This window comes from Hemicordylus capensis, chromosome 2 (assembly GCF_027244095.1).
Source record: "Hemicordylus capensis ecotype Gifberg chromosome 2, rHemCap1.1.pri, whole genome shotgun sequence".
Classification (NCBI taxonomy): domain Eukaryota; kingdom Metazoa; phylum Chordata; class Lepidosauria; order Squamata; family Cordylidae; genus Hemicordylus; species Hemicordylus capensis.
In genome coordinates, this window is record NC_069658.1 from 410,341,662 (window position 1) to 410,364,150 (window position 22,489).

General features: G+C 46.8%; 1 protein-coding gene across 40 annotated transcripts in view; it reads right to left on the reverse strand.

The window, feature by feature from the left end:
* ARSG (arylsulfatase G) overlaps positions 1–22,489 on the reverse strand; it is a 196,321-nt gene that overhangs the window by 18,946 nt on the left and 154,886 nt on the right. For 39 of the 40 annotated variants that reach the window (XR_008314763.1, XR_008314762.1, XR_008314764.1 and 36 more), the window contains one exon: positions 5,741–5,861. The exons of the other annotated variant lie outside the window; for it this stretch is intronic. Coding sequence is in view for 35 of the 39 variants with exons in the window: in XM_053288923.1 (XP_053144898.1) it covers positions 5,741–5,861 (121 nt within the window). In the remaining 4 variants the exon portion in view is untranslated. The remainder of the gene's footprint in view (positions 1–5,740; positions 5,862–22,489) is intronic. 40 annotated transcript variants of the gene reach the window in all.

Here is a 22,489-nt window from a genome sequence, read left to right on the forward strand (position 1 = left end):
ATACAGTATATAGCCTCATAATCTCACACCAGAACTAGAAGTCATGAACTGAAAAGGACTCCATTTATCATACCGACTTGTATATTTTACTACAGATTTCACTACTGATGTCTGAAAACATGACCAACGGTTTAACCTATCTGCTTTTGAACATTCATTTGTTTCAAAATTTTCTATCCTGACTCTCTTCCAGTACAGAACCCAAGGCAGCTCATGACAGTTTCAAAGAAGTGCTTTCACAACAGCAGCTTTGAACACTTCTTGAATCCAACTACCAACACAGCTTGCTGCTTTATGCCAGCTATTGTTATCTACCAGGCTGCACATGTGCTACTGAAGAAATGACCTCAGTACTTTGACCTCAATAATCATTAGGTTTGAATGAAGGTATCATGGGGTCGGACCAGGGGCGTAGCCAGGGAAGAGGGGGCCGTGTTCATCCCTCTCTCTGGCGGCCCCCCCAGAGAGAGGGAGATAATGAAGAAAATAGGGAAGGGTGGAGCTGGAGGGCCCTCAGGAGCTGGGAGCCCATGTTCTTTGAACCCTTTCGCTCAATTATAGCTACGCCCCTGGGTCAGATGGAAGCACCCTGGAACCTCTTCCAAAGACTCACGATTCTTGCCATGAACTGATACACTGTGGGTGGAAGAGAGCCTCAGCTTTGGAAACTGTTCTTGGCAGAAGAACGAACTGCAACAAACATGTCTGCATTCATGTACATGCCAATGTTGCTAATGAGCTTATGGTAAGTAGTGCACCCATGCAAAAAACACAAAATACCAAACATTACATGAGTGTATGTTCTATACTTTGTTAATAGATACTGGACCGGGTCTCACGATCCATGAGACCTGGTTTGGGGCGGTGAGCGGGAAGAGTGGGCTAGGCCTGCTCTCCCTGCTCACGAGCAGGGAGGGAGCCCTGGGAGGCCGGATCAGCCGCCCACATGATGTCCGGCTCTAAGACGGAGCCAGCGGGGGCTGGGGAGCTTGGGGGCCATGCAGCCCCTGGAAGCCCCAGTATGCCCTGTGCCAGGAGCTGGGAGGCAGCTTTTCACCTCCCCTCTAGAGGTCTACTCGTGAGTAGGTGCGGCGTGAAGCTGCGCCTCAGCTACTCATGATTCTAAAAACCAGGTTTGTGGAGCGCTCACTCCGCAAACCTGCTTTGGGGCAGGGGTTCTTGAGCGGTTTACCCGCTCCAGAACCACCAGGCTTGCAGCCGAGACCGGTGGTTCTGACGATCGGCAAAAATCAGGCTAGCAGAGGCTAGCCCGATTTTTGCTGATCGTCAGAATAGCCCCACCGTCTTAGGCTTTAGTTCCTTGTTGATGTTCCCCAGAACTGCTTCCCCCCACGTATCCACTTATGGAACACTTTGGTTCCTAATATCATCATGCCCCACTCCCAAGCTGTGGTTCCATACCCATGTTTGTGATGGAAATCCAGCTTTGGGGTAAAGAAGATGAGGGGAAAACTGTAGGCAAAATGCAGCGAGGGGTAGATAATTGAGCCCCCTTCTCTCACCCATTGCTTCTCCACTGCAAATTGCACCCTCTTGAGATTGTATTGCAGAGAAGAAGCAGAAGCTGAAGTTTCAGTACACAAGACACCTGGGGAAGATGTCGTTCCAGCCTCCTGGTCTAAATGATCCTGCTATTTATGTTATTGTTCTTATTAAGAGATGGGCTCCTCAGAAAAGGGAGACTAAGTGACTTGATCCCAGTCAAAACACAAACAAAACACAAAACACAAACACAAGAGTCCCTGGTGGCACAGTGGTAAAACTGCTGCCCTGTAACCAGAAGGTTACAAGTTCGATCCTGACCAGGGGCTCAAGGTTGACTCAGCCTTCCATCCTTCCGAGGTCGGTAAAATGAGTACCCAGAATGTTGGGGGCAATATGCTAAAATCATTGTAAAACCGCTTAGAGAGCTCCGGCTATAGAGTGGTATATAAATGTAAGTGCTATTGCTATTGTGATTTTAAGAAGGCCTCCCAGAATTTTGTCCCAGCCGAGGTGGACGACCTGCTCTCCCACAGCTGCCACCCTGTCCAGGCCCCATGAAGAACCACTTTGCCCGGAAGGAAGGAGAGGGCGACAGACAACAGAGCAGCCTATCAGGTGATCTTATTTAAGAGTGCAGCATGAAAAAAAATATAGCTTTTAAAATAGGTTTCTGTTGTTTGTTTTTATTGCATAAGATTTCATGGGTTCTTGTTTCTCAAAATGATAAATGTAAAAGGTTTGCCTGAAAAGCAGCATACACCTGCCTTGAATGTTACTGCCAGCTTCTCTTGCACTTCTCTCCTTTTGGCCTCTAGCCACCCGCCTCCACGGAACTCCCAGCTTCCAGCCAGGGCTTAGCCCTTCTCTTAGGAGAATCCAAACCTTGTGCGTGTTGTGCCGTTATTCTATTATTCTGAATTTGTCTTGCCACATTTATTCCTGACCGGGAAGATAACCACTCAAAATGAATCACTGGCTCGGGGCTTATTGCTTAAATACTGCACATCCTTTACTAATCCGAGCATTTTACCATGACTCTTTATATCTCACCCTGTGCAGGGCTTACTCGGTCTTAGCAGGGGAGAGACATCTCTTTATTACACTTGCTTCTCTGGTTTCCTTCAGGGTGATACTACCACTTGATCTTAGCCCAAAGGCCGAGAAGCATAAAACAATGGCTTCCACAAACAAAGATGGATAAAAATGAACCATCGTGAATCTGAAAGGGGAGCTGGTTTTGAGGAGCACACAGTGGCACAGGCTTTCAGAGCAACATGCAGGTCAGGCTCTGATCAGGAGGGTTCCCCCATTCGAGGCTGGGAGAAGCAAGAGGTAAAATATTGCATAATGCTCCTAAAATGCATTCTGTAATAACTGTCACACAAATTGCTTTTCTCCTGCGTAAGTGTGCAGCTCCTATTATCATGTGGACAGAAAACAGCAGGACAAAGATGGAGAGGCTGCCCTACTTACCAACGAATAATTGACACAGTTCTTTGAGCCAAGACTCGGACTGAATGAGAGCTTCATTGTGCCCCTGTTTGTCATGGCAAGCAAAGACCATGGAAGCCAGCTCCAGATCCTTAGGATCATTTGTTTTCCCTCTTTCATTAAACCATCCAAAGTAATGAGAGAGGAAAAGGGCATTTGTTGAAAATGCACATATTGGTTGTGCCTAGCAGAGCACGCTGATTGCCACCCGGCCAATGGCAGGTATCACTGCCCATCAACAACAAAATGAACAAGTGGGGGAAAGCGCTCACTCCGTTAACCTAGTTTAAGGGGAGGCGGATTTAGGCAGGCAAGTCACCTTGGAATCACCGGGCTTGCCTGCGAGCCCAATTTTTCCGAGGAGCACCAGAAAGTGGGCTAGGCTCCCTTAGCCCGCTTTCTGGTTATCGTCAGAATAGCCTCATGATCTCTAGACCTCTTCTGCACCATTTCAATATTAACATTGTTAGCGTGTTGCTTTATTTCTGTTGGAAGCATCTACATGACTAAGCTCTACACCCCACAGCAGTAGTGGTTGGAATATCAACTGGGATACATGCCTGCAGTGTCTGGACTCCTGCTTATGAAGCATGGGTGCTCAAGCGTGAGGAAAGGCAATTTTCACCAATCTCCCCTTCACCCAGAAGTGCCCTCTGTGCAACACACAATTATGTCCTGGAGGCCTGCACACCCCTCAGGGACATTTTTGTGTGCTTCATAGAGTGCTTCTGGGGAAGGGAAGATTTGCAAAAATCAACACCCCTCCCATGCAAGCACCCACACTTCAGAATTGGGAGCACAGCTCCTGTGGGCACTCATCCTTTGGTTGCATGAGCACAGCATTCGTTAGGATGATAGCCAGTTTTTATTTATGAGCCTATACCAGTTCCTCTCAGATTATACCTTCTTTTCCATCCTGGTGCACTTTGCATTCTGATACAGTTCTCATTTTATATAGTCCAAATTAATCACATAACTGACAAAAAGACAGCTTGGGATCACATAAGGAATATCTCCCTATCCTAAACATGTATTCATGAACAAGTCCCATAAGAATTAATGAACTTTAATCATGAATAAGAGCACTTAAGAGTACACTACAGAATTCCTCTCTTCTTCCTCAGAACTCCTACGAAATTATATAACCCAGCACCAGAGCCATCCACTTGTTCTGTTTAGCAGATCCCAAAGCATGTGCTAAACAGAACAAGATAGAACAAAGATTCTAAGTATAGAAGAGGAAAATGTATTCATATGCTGAAGTCTTTCGGGAGCCCTGAAACACAGAAGAAAGATCCATATTTAGCTCTTCTCTAGCTTAGAAGAGACATCCAAACTGTCCAAATGAGGAAGAACCAAACCAGTATGCATGCAACAAAGTCAAATGTTCCTACATTTCCATCTCAACTCGGATCCCTGTGCCAGCCTCAGCATTCATTGGAATGTAGACATGCCTTTCTTGTCCTAGGAGCCTCGAGGCTTTCCCTAGGTAGCAGCTATTACGCCAGAATAATGCAAATACTCAAATTTCAGGGTTTCTTTTTTCTTTTTTTAAAGTAAAACTCTCGTCCTTGCAATAGCGGACAGACACCTACACATTCCAACCAGTGGGCAACATGATGCACAGTCCACCATTGACAGTTGCGCCCCCACTCCCAGGGCTATTGCACAACAACTTCAAAAGCAGACCCAACAGCTTTGCAACAGGGCTGTTGTGGATTGCCTAAAAACGGCTTCTGAGCAGAAATGCAGCACTCCTCCCTCTGACTGCAGAGGAAAGGAGTGCTGTGCTGCTGCCCGGAAGTGTTTTAATGGCATTCTGCAGCAGCCCCATCACAATACCGTTGAGACTGCCTTTAAAATTGTGCAGAAGCCCTAGACGGTCACTACCAGAGATGGTGGACTGCACCTCATGTCACCCATGGATGGTGTGTAACAAAAGCAGAATGATTTAAGTGCAGTTGTTCTGAATATATCTGCAGAAACACAAGGGACATTCTTCTAAGTAATGACAGACTGCACAGCAGGTGCTCTTTTCTCCAAGCCCAGCCTGTGACAGAAGGGATATAGGACTGGACTGCAAGTGAGAGAGACTCATACATTGCAGACAACAGAAGGAGATCGCCTCTGGAGTGTGGAAAGAGAAAGAGAAGAGCACACACAAATCAGCAAACAGAAGGTGCGAGAAAAGTGGGGCAGGAGAAGTGTGTGGTGTGGTGTGTGTGTTCACATGCTGCCTTCTGACACAAAGACTAGAATGCGGGGTGGGGGGGGTGGGGTGGGGGCAGGACTTCCGCCCAAGATGCAGAGAGAGGGACTGGACGTGTGTCAACACAAGCCCATTGCACTTGGCTACCTACATTATAGTTGGCAGAGGTGCAGTCTTGCAGATGTGTGGCAGAGCCACAGGTGAAAATGCATATTAAACATTTACAGATTGCCACCTATCAATTATTTAGTTTATTATATCAGATTTTTAACACCCTGGGGAATGCCATTTGGATTCTTGGCTTCAGATATTAACATGTCTTGGGCTGTCTTTGCCCGTGATTCATAAATAATGCAACCCAATTTGAGTGCAAGGAGTTGATGGTAGTCATTCCGCCCTGGTATGATCACTGACAGAGCTGCACCACAAGGGACATTAAAATAATCAGTGTAATTAAGGCCAAATCTTCCCCACACACAAAAAAAGCATCTGGGATTTTCCCTAAAGCTGAAACAAGTAAAGCTCATGCCGTACCTTGTGTCCTTTGTTCGACTGCCCAAAGAGAACCTCGGACACATCCATACCATCAAACTGCCTGTTGGGAGGGAGACTTGCATTTGCCAGAGACACCAAGGTAGGGAATATGTCTAAAGTGCTGCAGGAGAGAAGAGACTGTGGTCAGAAGAGCATAGCTGCAACATCTCAGAAGGAAGAACTACCACACCCTGAAGGAGGTCTTGAGGACAAAAAGATCAACCCATTGCCATCAGAACACTCAGGGCTGCTCTCACAGTCATTAACTGGGTAGGACAAGCGTCCTATGGGAGCTGTGTGCACTCCCAATTCTCAGTGGGGTGTGTGTTAAAAGCTAGGAGGGGAAAGTGGCTGTGTGGGCACAGGCTCCAGCAGCAGCATTGTGCAGGTGCAGGCTTCAACGGCACACTTGTTTAATCCAGATCTTGTACACAGCATATTTACCAAGGTAGGAGGAAATGTCACTAGAGCCTGTGCCCACCTCCCACATGAGGCGAGCTGGGAGGAGAGCTGGTCTTGTGGTAGCAAGCATGACTTGTCCCCTTTGCTAAACAGGGTCTGCCCTTGTTTGCATATGAATGGGAGACTAGAATTGTTAGCACTGTAAGATATTCCCCTCAGGGAATGGAGTTGCTCTGGGAAGCACATCTAGGTTCCAAGTTCCCTCCCTGGCACCTCCAAGATAGGGATGAGAGAGATTCCTACCTGCAACCTTGGAGAAGCCGCTGCCAGTCTGTGTAGACAATTCCGAGCTAGATGGGCCTATGGTGTGGCACAATATATGGCAGCTTCCAGGGTTCCTATGATCACTTTCCCCTTCTCCAGCCTAGCTTTTAACTCAGGGTCGAGTTAATAGGGACTGCGCACAGCACCCAGTTCCTGAAGCTGGGTAAGATACTTGCCCTACCCAGTTAACTGTCATGACTGTGGTGTTTTTGGTTAATCCACTCCTTGATCCAGGCCAGCTTTTGAATGGTGCTTTAGTGACTTTGATTCCAGTCCTGGAGCAGAAGCGGGGCTAACAAACAGCCAGCAGCAAGAGCACTGAAGGCAGACTACAGTTGCCTCTCTGACAATATTATCTGTCTCATTAAACTATTAACATTCCTGATTCTACTCCACTGCCTTGTCCTTGCATGCCACAACTCTTTCCTCTGGATTCTACAAAGGCAACAGCCCTACTCTGTACCAAAATACTGAGTTTGTATTTAGCAGGAGATTCAAGGCCTCAGCACAGGCTAATCTAGGACATGAAAAATAAAATTTGCACATACTGTCATCTATCTGCTTTGAAGACTGGATTGCTCCAACAGCTATGGTTCCAAAGTTACAAAATCCCACAATAGGTGCAGATTCTGCCTTGACTGGTTCACTGCCAAAGACATGTTTAACATTGTGACCCTATATTCTTAATAAATGTGAGGGTCACACACATACAGCAAGTTTGCTTCAAAGCTCTAATCTGCCAAATGAAACACTCCTTGGATCTTGAGTCACAGCTTCATATTAAAGGGGCCGACATGCTTTCCATAATAATTAGCACATTTTAATGAATGTATTACAAGTGCTAATCTGCTAAAGGCAAGAACAGTTGGACATGCTGCTGGGCCCCTGGAGGGGCTGGCCAGCTTTTACGTTTCTCGACAGAAAGTTAATCAGTTCACAAAAGGACATATGAATTCTGCAATTCCAAAATTATGCGATAGCATTTTGACTTCATTTTGGACCTGTTTGTCGTTTCCAAATCTTGATCAAGAAAATTCTGGCCTTTATTCCCTAGAGCCAGTTGCAATCCTATGATTGGGAAGAAACAAGGTTGCCTGCATAGTTTTCCATCCTTCTTCCCCTAAATGTAGCAGATTGGACAGGTCCCGTCCCACTACTAGGGACCATCAGGGCCTGCTCTGACGTTTTTTCTGATGGGGCTAGCATATCAAAGATGGAGCTACCTTATCCTGTGTCAGACTGCTGATCCATCTAGCCCAGCACTGTCTACTCCAGCTGGCATTGGCTCTCTGGAGGACTGAACCTGGGACCTTAGGAAGATAGGAAGCTGCCTTCTACCAAGTCAGACCTCTGGTCCATCTCGCTCAGTATTGTCTATGCAGACTGGCAGAGGCTTCTTCAAGGTTGCAGACAGGAGTCTCTCTCAGCCCTATCTTGGAGATGCTAGGGAGGGAACTTGGAACCTTCTGCATGCAAGCATTCAAGTGTTCTTTCCAGAGCGGCCCCATCTCCTAAAGGGAAGATCTTACAGTACTCACACATGTAGTATCCATTTCAAATGCAAACCAAGGTGGACCCTACTTAGCAAAGGGGACAATTCATGCTCGCTACTATAAGACCAGCTCTCCTCCCACAGATCTCTGTATCTTCTGGATACAGAGCATGCGCTCTACCATTAAGTTACAGCTCCCCTCTTGAGTTACAGTGTCAGCACTTCAGAAATGCAACTTGCATTGGAAACAATGTAAGTTGTGTTCCCAAAGTGCAAATACTTAAAGCACAACTTTAAATATTTGCACATTTGCACAAGATCACCTTAAGTGACGCAGCAGGGAAATGTCTGACTAGCCAGTCCGAATCCCCGCTGGTATGTTTCCCAGACTACGGGAAACACCTATACCAGGCAGAAGTGATATAGGGAGATGCTGAAAGGCATCATTCCATACTGTGCAGGAGATGGCAATGGTAACCCCCTCCTGTATTCTACAAAAGAAAACCACAGGGCTCTGTGATTGCCAGGAATCGAAATCGACTTGACAGCACACTTTACCTTAGTTTACAAGATAATAGGGACATAGAAAGCTGCTGTATACCTAGTCAGACTGTTGGTCCACCTAGATCAGTATTATCTATACTGACTGGCAATGGCTTCTCCAAGGATTCACACAGGAGTCTCCCCCAGTCCTACCTGGAGATGCCAGGGAGTGAACCTGGGACCTTCTGCATGCAAGCAGATGCTCTACCACTGTGCTAGTGCCCCATCTCCTAAGAGGAATATCTTAGAGCAGCTGGTGCTCACATGTAGTCACACTTCCAAATGTAAGCCAGGGAAGACCCTGCTTAGCAAAGGGGACAAGTAGTGCTTGCTACCTCAAGACCAGCTCTCCTCCCTGTTGGTGCTTTCTCAGACAGCTGCAGCCGTGCTGGCCAACCCCTAACCCTGTGTAATATATGGGCCCGAGTGCCTTAAACAAAAATACAAGCAGAACCTGACACAGATAAGTTTAGCAGCTGCAGATGATTCTGGCTGGGAAGAGGACCAGACCTCAGTGCTGAATCATGACTTCTATCTCATCTCATCCCCTTCCCTCTGAGACCGGCTGCCCAGAGATAGGAGAAATCTCCCTGATCAAGGCTGACCTACTGTGCTACCCTGGCCTTCCCCTTCCCTCCCAGCTGGCCCCTTTAAGGCCTTAGCCTCTCCCCTCTGTTTGGAATGGCAATTCCAAGTGAAAGATGGTAAATGAGAGAAGGGTGGGGCTAGTGGCTGAGCAATCAGAGCATGCCATGAATAATGGCATAGCATGAGAAACATCCAAATACCCTTGGTGCCATGAGTAATGAGAGAGACTTGCCTGGAGCCAAACAAATCATCCAAGTCCGAGCTCCAACCTCCCATAAAGCATGGCTAGCTCTACAGAAGGCTTTTCCTTCCTGTAAAATCTCTCCTGCCAGTGACACCGGCTGGCTGATATCCAGAGCAGCCTGCTCTGAACCTTCCCGAGCTGCTCTGCACTTGCTGAGAAGTGCGGGCAGTCTTGAGCTCTTGCGCCAGAAGGTCAATACTTTTCGGGGCTCACCTACTCCAGATGTGCTCTCTGCAGTCCGGAAACACATCACTTGACTGCCAGCAAGGTGTTTCTGGACTAAAAGAGCACTTCTGGAGCACGGGTGAGCTCTGGAACGTATTTGTGCTCTCTTGCTCAAGACCATCTGTGCAAAGTAGCGATGTTTGGAGCACCCAGGTTAGGCTGCTCTGGATCTCACCCTGTAGCTTTAAGGCAGCTCCTTAGGTTTTTTTTTGCACACTGGGGGGAATCTGTTACAACTTTAAGGTACAGAGAAACAGCAACTCCCAGTTCTTCACTGTGGTGCCCAACCAGAAACAGGGGAAGTATCTCAGGGAAAGACATGCATCTTTCTTCTGGGGACAGTTCCACAACAAAGAACTAGCCATGTAGATTGCAGGGTCCCCATAGAGCCCGATCAGTTAGATCCTTGTCAGTTACAGTAACCAAGCAGACCAACCAAGCAGACTACAATATAAGAACATAAGAACAGCCCTGCTGGATCAGGCCCAAGGCCCATCTAGTCCAGCATCCTGTTTCACACAGTGGCCCACCAGATGCTGCTGGAAGCCACCAGTAGGAGTTGAGGGCATGCCCTCTCTCCTGCTGTTACTCCCTTGCAACTGGTACTCAGAGGCATCCTGCCTTTGTGGCTGGAGGTAGCCTATAGCCTTCTGACTAGTAGCTGTTGATAGACATCTCCTCCATGAAGTTATCCAAATCCTTCTTGAAGCCATCCAGGTTGTTGGCTGTCACCACGTCTCGTGGCAGAGAATTCCACAAGTGGATTATGCATCATGTGAAAAAGTACTTCTGTTTGTTGGTCCTAGATTTCCCAGCAGTCAATTTAATGGGATGACCCCTGCTTCTAGTGTTATGTGAGAGGGAGAAGAATTTCTCTCTATCCAACAACCAGAATGGCTCCATCAGCCTATATTCAGTCTTCAAGAGGAAAGTGCTTTGAGGGACATCATGTGCAATGAGGGACAGTTGGCAACCTTATAGCAGACCAATTTATCATTTAATATACTATTGTGTGTTCTAGGAAAACGTGGTTTCTATGTATACAATACAGGCTTCCAGAGAAGCCAGAACGGAAAATGAGGATTATACTATTGGTGTTTTTTTCCTCTTCAGCTCCTACTAAGAGTCCTGTCAGCATGTCTATCCTTTTCTCCTGTTTTCAAGGGTTTGAGACTGAGCCCCAAACATGGCATGACAGGGCCATTTGCTTAGTTACACTACATTCTCAGTGTGCGCCTAAACGAAAGGAATGCATGACACACCAGGAGGAGTTGGGTGATCTGACATCTGGCAACCAGCACAGTGCAGAAACGAAGAGAAAGGGCAGGATGGGCAAGGCTGTACTTTCTGCTTCCGTGACTAACAAACTTGAATTAATTGAAGTTTCTTGCAGATTATAGACTCATAACTGGCCTTGGGCCATGAGGATTTCTATATGGCAGCTTCCTGAACTCCAGAGAAAGTAGCAGGGAGCAGTTGCCACCACACACTCACTCCTCTTGATTAATCTTAAAGCAGCCACACACAGTTTGCTTCAGCAAAGATTATTTTGCTGAGGCAGGTGAGTTCAGCTGCAGTGCTAGTACTGCTTTTGTGCTCAGCTGAAGCACAGAGAGCATCCTGACACCCAGAAGCCCGCTGAGTTTCCTATACAGGTCATACCAGCCACCATTTGACAAGCAGTCGGGTTGGATACTAGCAGGAACTCAAGCTGCCTCACATCTAGGCTGCAAGTGAAATTCAGAATAGTGTGGAAGTTACTCTATTGAACTAGGACTGGGGCCACCCAGATCCAAACCCCTGCTCAGACCTGAAGCTCACGGGGTGACCTTGGGCCAGTCTCTCTCAGCCAAACTTACCTCACAGGGCTGTTGTGAGGATGGAGTGGGAAGAATCAAGTAAGCTACCATGAGCTCCTTAAGGGAAGGGTGGAATAGAAATCTAAATAATAATAATTAATAACATGTGCATTGGTGTGTGACTATGTCCCAAGGTGATCTTGTTCCCTACCTAAGGCTCAGTTTCCAGTGCATGGATGAGCATACTACTCTGCTTGTTTGGCATGCTGAAGATGGTAGGGAAGAGGCTCCTCTTTTGCAAGAGAGGCTTCAGGGATCAGCTCCCGAGGCAGAAAAAAGGAAAAAGAGAGGAGCTGCCACCTCTCATCAATCCATCTTCTTCAGCAAATTTGGCAATCTTTCATTCTTTTTGTTTTTAAAAACCATTTATCATTGGCTCCAGCAGCCTCTACTTTCACTTAGTTAGGTGAGGTATTTGACTTGTTTGGACCAAATGATCCATGTCCCCTTTTAAAAGAAAGCTGCACTGCTGTCAAAGAAGTGATTGTGGGGCACTGGCAGCTCCTCCTCTCCCTCCAGCTCCATAAGAGCACAGGAGGGTATGCTAAGCAGTCCCTTAAACTCCTCCTGCCTCGATGACTGCTCAGGGATAGGAGTCTTCCTCCTCAGAACTCCAAACAAGCAGAGGGTGATGCCCAACTATAGGCTGCAGAGCCTTAGGCAGGTAACCTAGCCAGCCCTGATCTGTAGGGACGGCCCTTCCATGAGGCTGAGTGAAGCAGCCACCTCAGGCAGCAGATTGTTGGGACACCAAGGTGCCCTCCTGCTCCCCTCCCCTTTAAAAAGAGGGAAAGAGGAGGAGGAGGAGGTTGCACACAAGGAGGAGACAGCATTTGGCACTTTGTCTGAGATGCCCAGAAGTCTTCAGCCATCACTGCTAATCAGTGCCTCAACCCTCCCCTGTAAAAGTGGAACAGTCCTAGCTATAGCTGTCACATTATAAAGGTGGCATGGTTTATCAACCAAGTGTTGAGAGGCAACCCAAACTTACACTAAAAGCTGATTAACAAAAGCAGACATGATCAGAGATTTATTGGTGTTAAAACATTGGTCTGTCAGAGCTATATGACAACCCTAGCTGTGCACACTGGAAGGGACATGAGTGTCTTACTTTCTCCCATTTGGTGAATTTCAGCCCGGCTGCTGAGAGACAGGCAGGCCAAACAACAAGCAACACTGAGCAGTGCTAAGAGGCAGACATAAGGTGTCCAAGTTCTTGGACTGCCAGGCTGTAAGGCTGGTGAGAAGGCTGCTGAACAAGCATGGCTCTAAAGAGCAAAAGCACATGTGCTAGAAAGCAAACAACAACAACAGACCTTTATTTGTTAGACGTCCCATAACAAATTGTTCTCTGGGTGGTTCACAACACAGCATTAAAACATGAAATAAAAACACACAACACATTAAATCAGGGTTTCTTAACCTTGGGCTCCCAAATGTTGTTGGACTACAACTCCCAGAATCCCCAGCCACAAGGGCCATGTCTGGGGATTCTGGAAGTTGTAGTCCAACAACATCTGGGGGCCCAAGGTTAAGAAACCCTGCATTAAATCATAGCAGACCAAAAAGGGGGGGGGGAGAAAACACAGACTACAATACAAAGCCCTACCACTAGAGGCATGAGGAGTAGAGATAGATAGTTAGTGTCTCCTTCTCTTCCCTGTTTATCTCTGCCTCTGGGACTCCTCTATGGATAGAATGTACTCAGTTTTTGAAATCCATTGCTATAGGATGTGGACATGGTAACTAAATGACTTAAATTAAAAAAAAGATTAGGCAAAAACGTAGGGAAGATAGCTATGAATGTAACCTCTCTGTTCAGAGATAGTATGCCTCCACTTATCAATGGTCTGGATACACAACAAGGGAAAACTATCTTTAACATGCCCACAGAACCACAGACAGATCAAATTCATTTCCAAAAACAGCAAACAATGCACTTACAGCACAATCCTACATATGCTTGCTCAAAAGTACCACTAAGTTTAGTGGGGCCTATTCCAGGTAAGCAAGTGTACATAGGATTGCAACATTAAAGACGTAGTCTGCTGGATCTGATGGGGCAGAGAGTTTTACTGGCTAGGTGCCACTGACAAGAAGGTCCTGTCATACGTCTCTGTCATCCACATTTCAGCCAGTAGGGACATATGAAGCAGGGCCTCCCCCAGTGTAAGGGCAGGCTTACGTAGGAGACAGATAGCAAGGCCCCACAGCATTTAGGGCCACCTCCAGCCTCAAAGGCAGGATGCCTCTGAGTACCAGTTGCAGGGGAGTAACAGCAGGAGAGAGGCTTCCAGTGGCATCTGGTGGGCCACTGTGTGAAACAGGATGCTGGACTTGATGGGCCTTGGGCCCAATCCAGCAGGGTTGTTCTTATGTAAAGGCAAGAACCAATACCTTGAATTAGCCTGGAAACAGACTGGGAATCAACGAAGCTGATTTAATATTGAAATAAGATGATCCAATGGACCTTGTAGTGTGAACACAATCTTTCTAAGCAAAAAAAAAAAAAGATCCATGCAAGAGCCAATGTGGCATAGTGGTGAGAGACACAAGGACCAAGGAGACCCAAGCTCAAATCCCCATCCAGCCATGAAACTCACTGGGTGACTCTTGGCCAGTCCCTTGGCCTAACCTACCTTACAGGGTTGTTGTGAAAACAAATATAACCAGCTACACTGCTCTGGGCTCCTCAGAGGAAGAGCAGGATATACATGTAGTAATTTTTTTTTTAAATGTCTTGATATCATCTTAGAGGTTCACCCCTGTAAAGCCATCTCGTACCAGTGCACTCACTGTAAGCATTTAGACACCGCACTGCAGAGACAGAAACAGTATTGATATTGAGATGATTTGGTGCAAGGTGCTAATCTGATAGCTCCTGAATCAGAAGCAACAGTGTGTAATTGTTCAAGGTTTCTGCATGCGCTAGCTTGCTTCCACAGGTTAGGCAGACAGAGGTGTGTGCTTATCACCTCTTTTTCTTCTGTGTACTTGTCACCTGGAAGAGTCTTGAATTTCAAGTTACAGCCTTGGATCATTGGCAGGGCTCAAGGGTGGCCAAACTGGGCTGACATTACAACATACAACCTTGTTACACCCATGATCTGTGTTCCATATTTGAGCAACATGATAGTTCAAAACCACACTACAGTCTCCATGATCAAAAGCAAGTTGCAATGTGAGTTCTTTTCACAGGGGGATGAATGAAAGATGAAAACTGCTCTTCTTGTTATGCCAGATGTCAGCAACAGGAGAACAAGGGCCCTACCATTCTGCAGTCTCGCCTCATAGTGAAGCGTCCCTGAAGCCTGAGCCAAGTGTTAAGGCAAATTAGTACAGAATCAGATCCCACCAATTGAAAGGGTTGCAGGAGGAGGCATGGGGCGTGGGGGAGGGGAGACCATATACAACAAGGGTGTCCAATTATATAACCATTTTAGAAGGCTGCAGGATATGGAGATGCAAGTAATTCATTTATATGCAGGCCATCCAGCAACACTAGGGGAAACTAATCAGGAACTCATGAGTGTTCACACAGATTAAAGAGATATACTATGGAATATTACAAGTTCACTGAGAACTATTACTAAGGCCCTTCAGTCAGTCATCTGCAACTGACAACCCTCAACTCTCCACTCTGTGACAACACAAGGGGCCTGAAAATCCATCTGCCATTTTCTTTTTCTCCTCCCTCTCTTCCTTGCCATCCTCCCACCTGGGAAACCTGAACACAGAAAGTTCTCACTCTGTAGGTATACCTTCTGTCTCACTGTGTTGTAACAATGGAGGCTGTGAGTATTTCACCCCATCAACAGCATGAAAGGGCAAGTGGATGAGAGATCTTTGATGATACCATGATAACCAAAGCCTTCTCTCTATTTCACTTCAAGTCACCCTGATGGTGCTGAAGGTTCTTCTTCAGATGTCTCATGCAGCAAGTAAGCTGGAATTCGTGGGTAAGACATCTGTCACCACCACCATGCACGGAGAAAACACACCCATAAAAGAGGGTTGCTCAATCTGCAGCAGACCTTTGCCAAAGGACTTTATAGTAAACGATGGTGCAATTTCCCCCCTTTTCAGTTGGGTGACCTACTTTACTACCCTACTTTTAAATGAGGAAGATAATCATAAAAGCATGACAGGCCCTGATAAACAAATGTCATTAAGCAAAGCAGTTTGCAAGGCAGATTTTGGTGGAAAGGTGCAAACTTTCTCCACCCTTCAAGGCATGATGTGCAGATAGGTAAAAGGTTTTCTCTCGAAGGAAAGAGGATGACTGCCAAAGAGGGCTCTAGAACGGAGCTGACTCTGCAAAGGCACAAAACCCCAGAGTCACACACACACACACACACACACACACACACACACACACACACACACGTACAAGTTGGAACTAATAGCTTCAAATGGGAGAGCACCTTCTTGGTGTTTTCCAGACTACGAGAATTGCAATGGTTAATGTGTTACAAACTGTGACGGAATAGTGCAATGGTTACAAAATGAGAGTAAAAGGTTGTTTAATGCTCTGCATCTGCATCGAGCCTACCAGATTAGAGTATTGCCTCGGTTTTAAAAGGAAAGAGATTTTATTTTTGTTAAGCTGCTGTTCTTCTCAATATGTGTTGGGTGTGTGTGTGTTATTTTGGAGGAGGCCCTTCCAATTGAGGTTGTCCTTGGCAGAAGGCGATATGGCAGTGGGAGTAGGACAGGACAGGTGAGGGGAAGGCGTGTTGGCTATATTAAAGTCATCGTGTCCTCCAGTCCTCCCACCCAAAGAGACCCCAGTAACTCTCACAGGAGCCCATCTTGCCTGAAGCTGGTATTATTAAATGCCAGGTCCATAAATACAAAGACCACAGCTATCCAGGAGATAATCCTGGATGAGCATGTGGACCTGGTGTGCATTACGGAGACCTGGTTGGATGAGGGGGGAGATGTAAATCTCTCCCAGCTGTGTCCACCAGGTTAGGGTGTAGCATCAGCCAAGGCAGGGTGGGCGGTGAGGTAGGTTGCCCTGGTTCATCGGGAGACCATCACCTTCACCAGATGCACTGTCCGCCAATTGACCAGTTCAAGTGCCTGCATGCAGTGGTGGGATCACAAGACAAGGTTGGGATTCTGTTGGAATATCGCCAACCCCGCTGTCTAACGGTCTCCCTGCCTGAGCTGCTGGAGGTGGTCTCGGATGTGGCATTGAGGACCCCATGGCTGTTAGTCCTGGGGGGGACTTTAATGTCCATGCTGAGACCACCTTGTCTGGTGAAGCTCAGGACTATGTCCTCCATGATGACCATCAGTCTGTCTCAACTAATTTCTGGTCCCACACATGTGGCAGGCCATACACTTGACTTAGTATTTTGGTCAATGATGGACAATGATGGTGCTCCATGGATAGTCCAGGAGGCTTCAATACCATTATCATGGACGGATCACTATCTGGTGAAGACTGGTCTGAGGGTGCACCCAAAACACCTCTGCAGGGGTGGGGGACCAGTTAAGATGGTCCGCCCACAGAGGCTTACGGATCCGAATGGATTCCTGATGGCTCTGGGGGAGTTTCCTGCTGAGAGAGTGGACGATCCTCTTGATGGCCTGGTCTCGCTCTGGTATGAGGAGTTGGGTCGGGCATTTATTTATTTATTTAATACATTTCTATACCGCCCAAAACGCAAGTTCTCTGGGCGGTTTACAAACAATAAAAACAGCCAATAATTAAAATTAAGAAGTTAAAACTATTAAAACACAATTAAAACTATTAAAACACACCCCTGCTAACTTGGCAAAGGGGCACCTTTCAATGTGGTGATTCTCTTTATTTAGCAGGGGGAGAATAACTGGCACTATCCACCCCCAGCACAGTACTTCCAGTGACTGTTGCCGGTGTCTATCTTATGTTTCTTTTTAGATTGTGAGCAATTTGGGGACAGGGATCCATCTTATTTATATATTATTTCTCTGTGTAAACCGCCCTGAGCCATTTTTGGAAGGGCGGTATAGAAATCGAATTATTAATAACAACAACAACACCACAATTAAAACAGTATCTAATTAAAAGCCTAGGTGAACAAATGCATCTTGTCTGCTCTTTTAAAAGTTGTAAGAGATGGGGATGCTCTTATTTCAGCAGGAAGTGTGTTCCAAAGCCTTGGGGCAGCAATGGAGAAGGCCCATCCCTGAGTAGCCACCAGACGAGCCAGTGGTAACTGCAGACGAACCTCTCCAGATGATCTCAATGGGCGGTGTGGTTCATAGCAAAGAAGACGTACTCTTAAATACCCAGGGCCCAAGCTGTTTAGAGCTTTATACGTTATAACCAAAACCTTGTACTCTGCCTGGAAACTTACTGGCAGCCAGTGTTGATGCATTAAGATAGGAGTGATACGGTCTCTCCGAGATGACCCAGAGACCAATCTGGCCACCGCATTCTGGACTAACTGCAGTTTCCGGACTACGTACAAGAGCAGCCCCACATAGAGTGCATTGCAGTAGTCAAGTCTGGAGGTGACCAGCAGATGTACTACTGTTCTGAGGTCATTTATCTCAAGAAATTGACACAGCTGGCGTATCAGCCGAAGCTGATAAAAGGCACCTCTGGCCACTGTCTCAACCTGGGACACCAGGGAGAGTTTTGTGTCCAGAAGCACCCCCAGACTGCGTGCCTGTTCCTTCTGGGGAAGTGTGACCCCATCCAGAACAGGCAGATCAAAATCATCTCCCGAGTTCCGACCCCACACAATAAGTACCTCTGTCTTATCTGGATTCAGTCTCAGCTTGTTACCTCTCATCCAGGCCATTACTGCCTCCAGGCAAGCATTTAAGGAGGTTATGCTTTCTCCTGATGATGTTGACATGGAGAAATAGATTTGGGTGTCATCAGCATACTGATAACACCCTGCACCAAAACCCTGATGATCAATATTGACCAAACTGACACAGTTGCACCTAGGCGTCCTCTCCCAACCTGCCGGGCCCAAGCGACTTCCTGGTATACAGGTGATTTGCGGACAATGAAGCAGGCTGGTAGACGGCTTGAGTGTCGTTAGTGGAAAACTCAGAAAGGAACATTGGTCTTACCGTGAAGGGTTCTTTTTCCCTGTAGGAGGAGATCCTCAGGATGGGTAGTGAACTGAGCATGCTCGAGACAGAACTGGACCACGTGACTTGTTTGTGGGCGTAGTCTCCTCCGTCCTAACCCCAGTTCCAGGGCTGTTGAGCGAGGTGGTATGTCGAGTGGAGAGAGCTCTGTGTAAGTACTCTGTAAGCTGTAGGTAAAGAAAAAAGTGGGAAGAACTCGGACAAGAGGTTAGAGAATAAGACAGACAAGTGCAAAAAACAGCCTAGGAGTCTACTCCTGAGGGACTGCCTCTGTCCCCAATCAGGCCCATCCTTCAGTTGGCCCCGTTAACCATCTGTGCATCTCTACCTCCCGAAAATACATCCGGGTGGGGCTGAGGATCTCCTACTACAGGGAAAAAGAACCCTTCACGGTAAGACCAATGTTCCTTTTTCCCCTGAGTAGGAGATCTTCAGGATGGGACGTGCCCAAGCTGAAGACACTAATCCCTGGGATGGGAAGGATGTATTCAAACCCCTTGTCAAAGCACCATGCGCCCCAAGGCTGCCTGTGCCGCTGAGTGGTCAGAACCTTATAGTGCCTAGAGGAACGGAGCAGCGGAAAGCCAAGTGCTGCTGCCCTGTAGATCCCCGATAGTGGGACGGGCTGAAAAAAGGCCGCAAAGGTAGCTGTGCCTCTGGTCGATCGCACCATGAACCGAATGTTGAGATCCGAGTAGGCCAGGCAAATGCATGATCCGATCCTGCCAGTCGAGGTGCCCTTAGAAACTCTGTTCTCCAAAGAGGAGAGAAGGAAAAAGACAAGGAGGGTGTTGGACTTGTGAATATGTCTGGTGCGATGAACGCCAAGCCCTGGGCCCATCAAGCTTGTGCTACAATCATTCCCCTGGCTGGACAGGGGAAAGGCAGAATGAAGGAAGAATATCAACTCTGGATCTATGAAAGTGAGAATTGACATTTTGGGAGGGAGGTGGTGTTCAGGCCATGGTGCACTGCATCTAGCTGGAAGGTGCAATATACCTTCTGTACCAAGAGGGTACCTAGCTCAGAAACCCTTGAGCCAAGGTAATAGCTACCAGGAAGAGGGCCTTATAAGACAAGAGCTTCAGTGGACTGGTAGCAATGGGCTCGAAGGAGTCCTTCGTGAGAGCGTTTAGGAACTCAGTTGAAGTTCCAGGCAAAGAACGCCTGACTAGAGAGGAGATAGGTGTGTCGCTCCCCCAGGAATTTGTATGAGAGTGGGCGCAGGTTCGGTTGGCCCAAGTCAGTGGAAGAAAAAATGGCAAAACCAAGGCTAGTGAGGAGGCTTGGTGCCTCAGGGTGCTTGGTTGCAGAGGAAGGTCTAGGCCGGCCTGGAGAAAGGTGAGGACCTTAGGCACCCCTGTGGGGAGTGGATCTCTCTTTGTGAGATCAACCCTCTGCGGAAGGCGAGCCAGGAGGCTTGATATATTCAATTGGTTGATTGGTGTCTGAAGCCAGAATGGTGTCTTAGACCTGTAGTTTCTTTCTTTCTTTCTTTCTTTCTTTCTTTCTTTCTTTCTTTCTTTCTTTCTTTCTTTCTTTCTTTCTTTCAGACAATACATACCCATAATAGTAAGACCGATACATAAAAACATCCATTAACCATCCTTCCAGATATGTAAGTAATTAGATGGAGGAGAATAATTACAATTATCTTGATTTGTGAACAGAATAAAACTGACCAGATCCTAAAGAAAAATCAGGAGAATTAGCTTGATCTGTTTGAAGATGAATAATATGAGTCAATTTTTCCCAGATATGGTAATGTGCCACAAAGACTGGTGCCAAGAAGTCAACGACATAGTTTTATGCTTCCAACGTAGTGCAATGGAAAATCCAGCCTCAGTTAACATAAAAATTATAAGCTCCTTAGGTGATAATGTCAAACTAACTTCCAAAAATATATGTAATAAGAGGCAACTCTGCCCAAAAGCAGAACAAGACCAGCATAAACGGAGTATGTACCCCTATCACAACAGCCATTCCTGCATCATGGGGACCGACTCTGATTGATGTGGGCTGCTCTAGAAGGGGTCAAATACCACCTGAGAGAGAGCTTAACAAAATACTCTCTAATTCAGGAAGAGGTAGAAAACACCAGCTTCCATTTTGGTATTCCTTTCCACAGTAAGTTGCTAATAGTTTGCTGTAGGTCATTTTCCCAAGCCAACTTAAGGCCAGTTAATGGATCAGATGATTGGCTTATTAAAATCTCCTATAATCTAGAAATCAGGCCCTTAAGAGTCTTCTGAAGCCTTTAATATTAATTCCACAAACATAGTCAAACTCCTATTAGCTTGCTTAACTATATCAGGATGTAAAATAGAGGAGTGAAACTGAAGAAAATTTAACCAAGAGCAATGCTTATTCATAAACTTCTCCCAAAATGGTTCTAATCAATTGGCGTATTGAAATAATAAAAATCCTTTAATCTATTGTGTGACACCTCCCAGACATCAAGTAATCGGGAGGGAGAGTCAAAAGTGGGAAATTTGGGATGACTACAAATCGTTAACAAGGGGAAATATGGGAGGGCAAAAATTTTATGCCAAATCCCCCAGATCTTAAAGGTGGTACTTAAGGTGGATTTGTAACAGATTTAGAACTCTTAATAAATTCAAATATCAATAACTGGTTGTTGACATTACCAAGATGTTCCTCGGGAACCTTCATCTTCACCCAGAACTTTTCCAGGTCTACTATTAACCACAAAATATCCCTAAGATGCGAGGCTTCATATTAGGCCATTAAGTTTAGAACTCCGATACCATCCTGTTATACTTTCCTATATAATACACTATTACGAAATCTGAACCTTCTGACAGAAAAGCACCTTTGTGGCCCTTGGCCACTAAGTCCGCGCACTCAGCCTCCCGGCAGAGAGCTGTACCAATGGAATCGGTGTGAAGTAGTGTTGCCTGTAAGGGTGATAGGGAACCGGACCAACTACGGGGGACCCATTGGGCTCTCTGTGTGGAGAAGACATAGCCTACTCTTATCCCATGTTTTGATCCAAAACTGGGTCTAAGTGGGACCAAAAGGGGTAGCTCCCACAAATGGAGCAGTAATCAAAGGAAACATAGAATAATCGTCAGCATTTCAGGTCTTAAGCCAAGATGACCTGTATACAGCCACGCCCACTGCTATGGCTCGACTGTGTACAATCTAAGCTAGACTTGGCTCTAAGAGCAGCAGTCTTGTTCATTTAGTTAATGCCCTGGTGAAACCTTAGGCTGGTTGGGAGGGACCATCTTGAACAGTGCCTTGGTCCAGAGTCGAACACTCGAGCAAGATCGGGTTGGTGGTGCATAACTTGAGGGACGTGGCTGAAAGGCGTCTCGGACCTTCAAGAGAAGGGAGTGTCAGTGCCTGTCGTCCTGGGGCTAGAGAGGTCCCTGTCCTATGAGTGTAGGAGACCAATTGAGCCCCCGGAAGGGACAACCTTAGGCATGGCCAAAGGTTTTGAGGGGTCCCCTGGGACTGGAAATGTTGCTTGGGGAGGTCAACCATCGGTTTGGCTGAGGCAGAGCGCTGCCACTCCGCACACATCACCCTGCGAAATAGAGGGGGGAACGTAACTGTGGATGTTACCGGATCAGCTGCAGGGAAAACTTGTTAGTCCAGGGGTGAAGACGGCTCTGCAGTTTCCGACGGGGAGACCACACTGATTGTGCACTGCGCCTTAGACAGGAAAACCTTCCGAGTTCTGTAGGGAAAACTTGTTAGTCAATGGGCGAAGACGGCTCTGCAGTTTCCGACGGGGAGACAGCACTGATTGTGCACTGCGCCTTAGACAGGAAAACCTTCCGAGTTCTGCTAAAGGAAAAAGTCTGGCAGAGTTAGAAATGGGCGGCATCACATCCCCCCCTGATAATTCCCCTTCCTCCTTGTCTGGCTCCAATGGCCCAGTAGGGTCCAGAGGCAGAGATTGCAAGGAGCCCCTTTTTCTTACTGATGGTCAGGTGGTAACT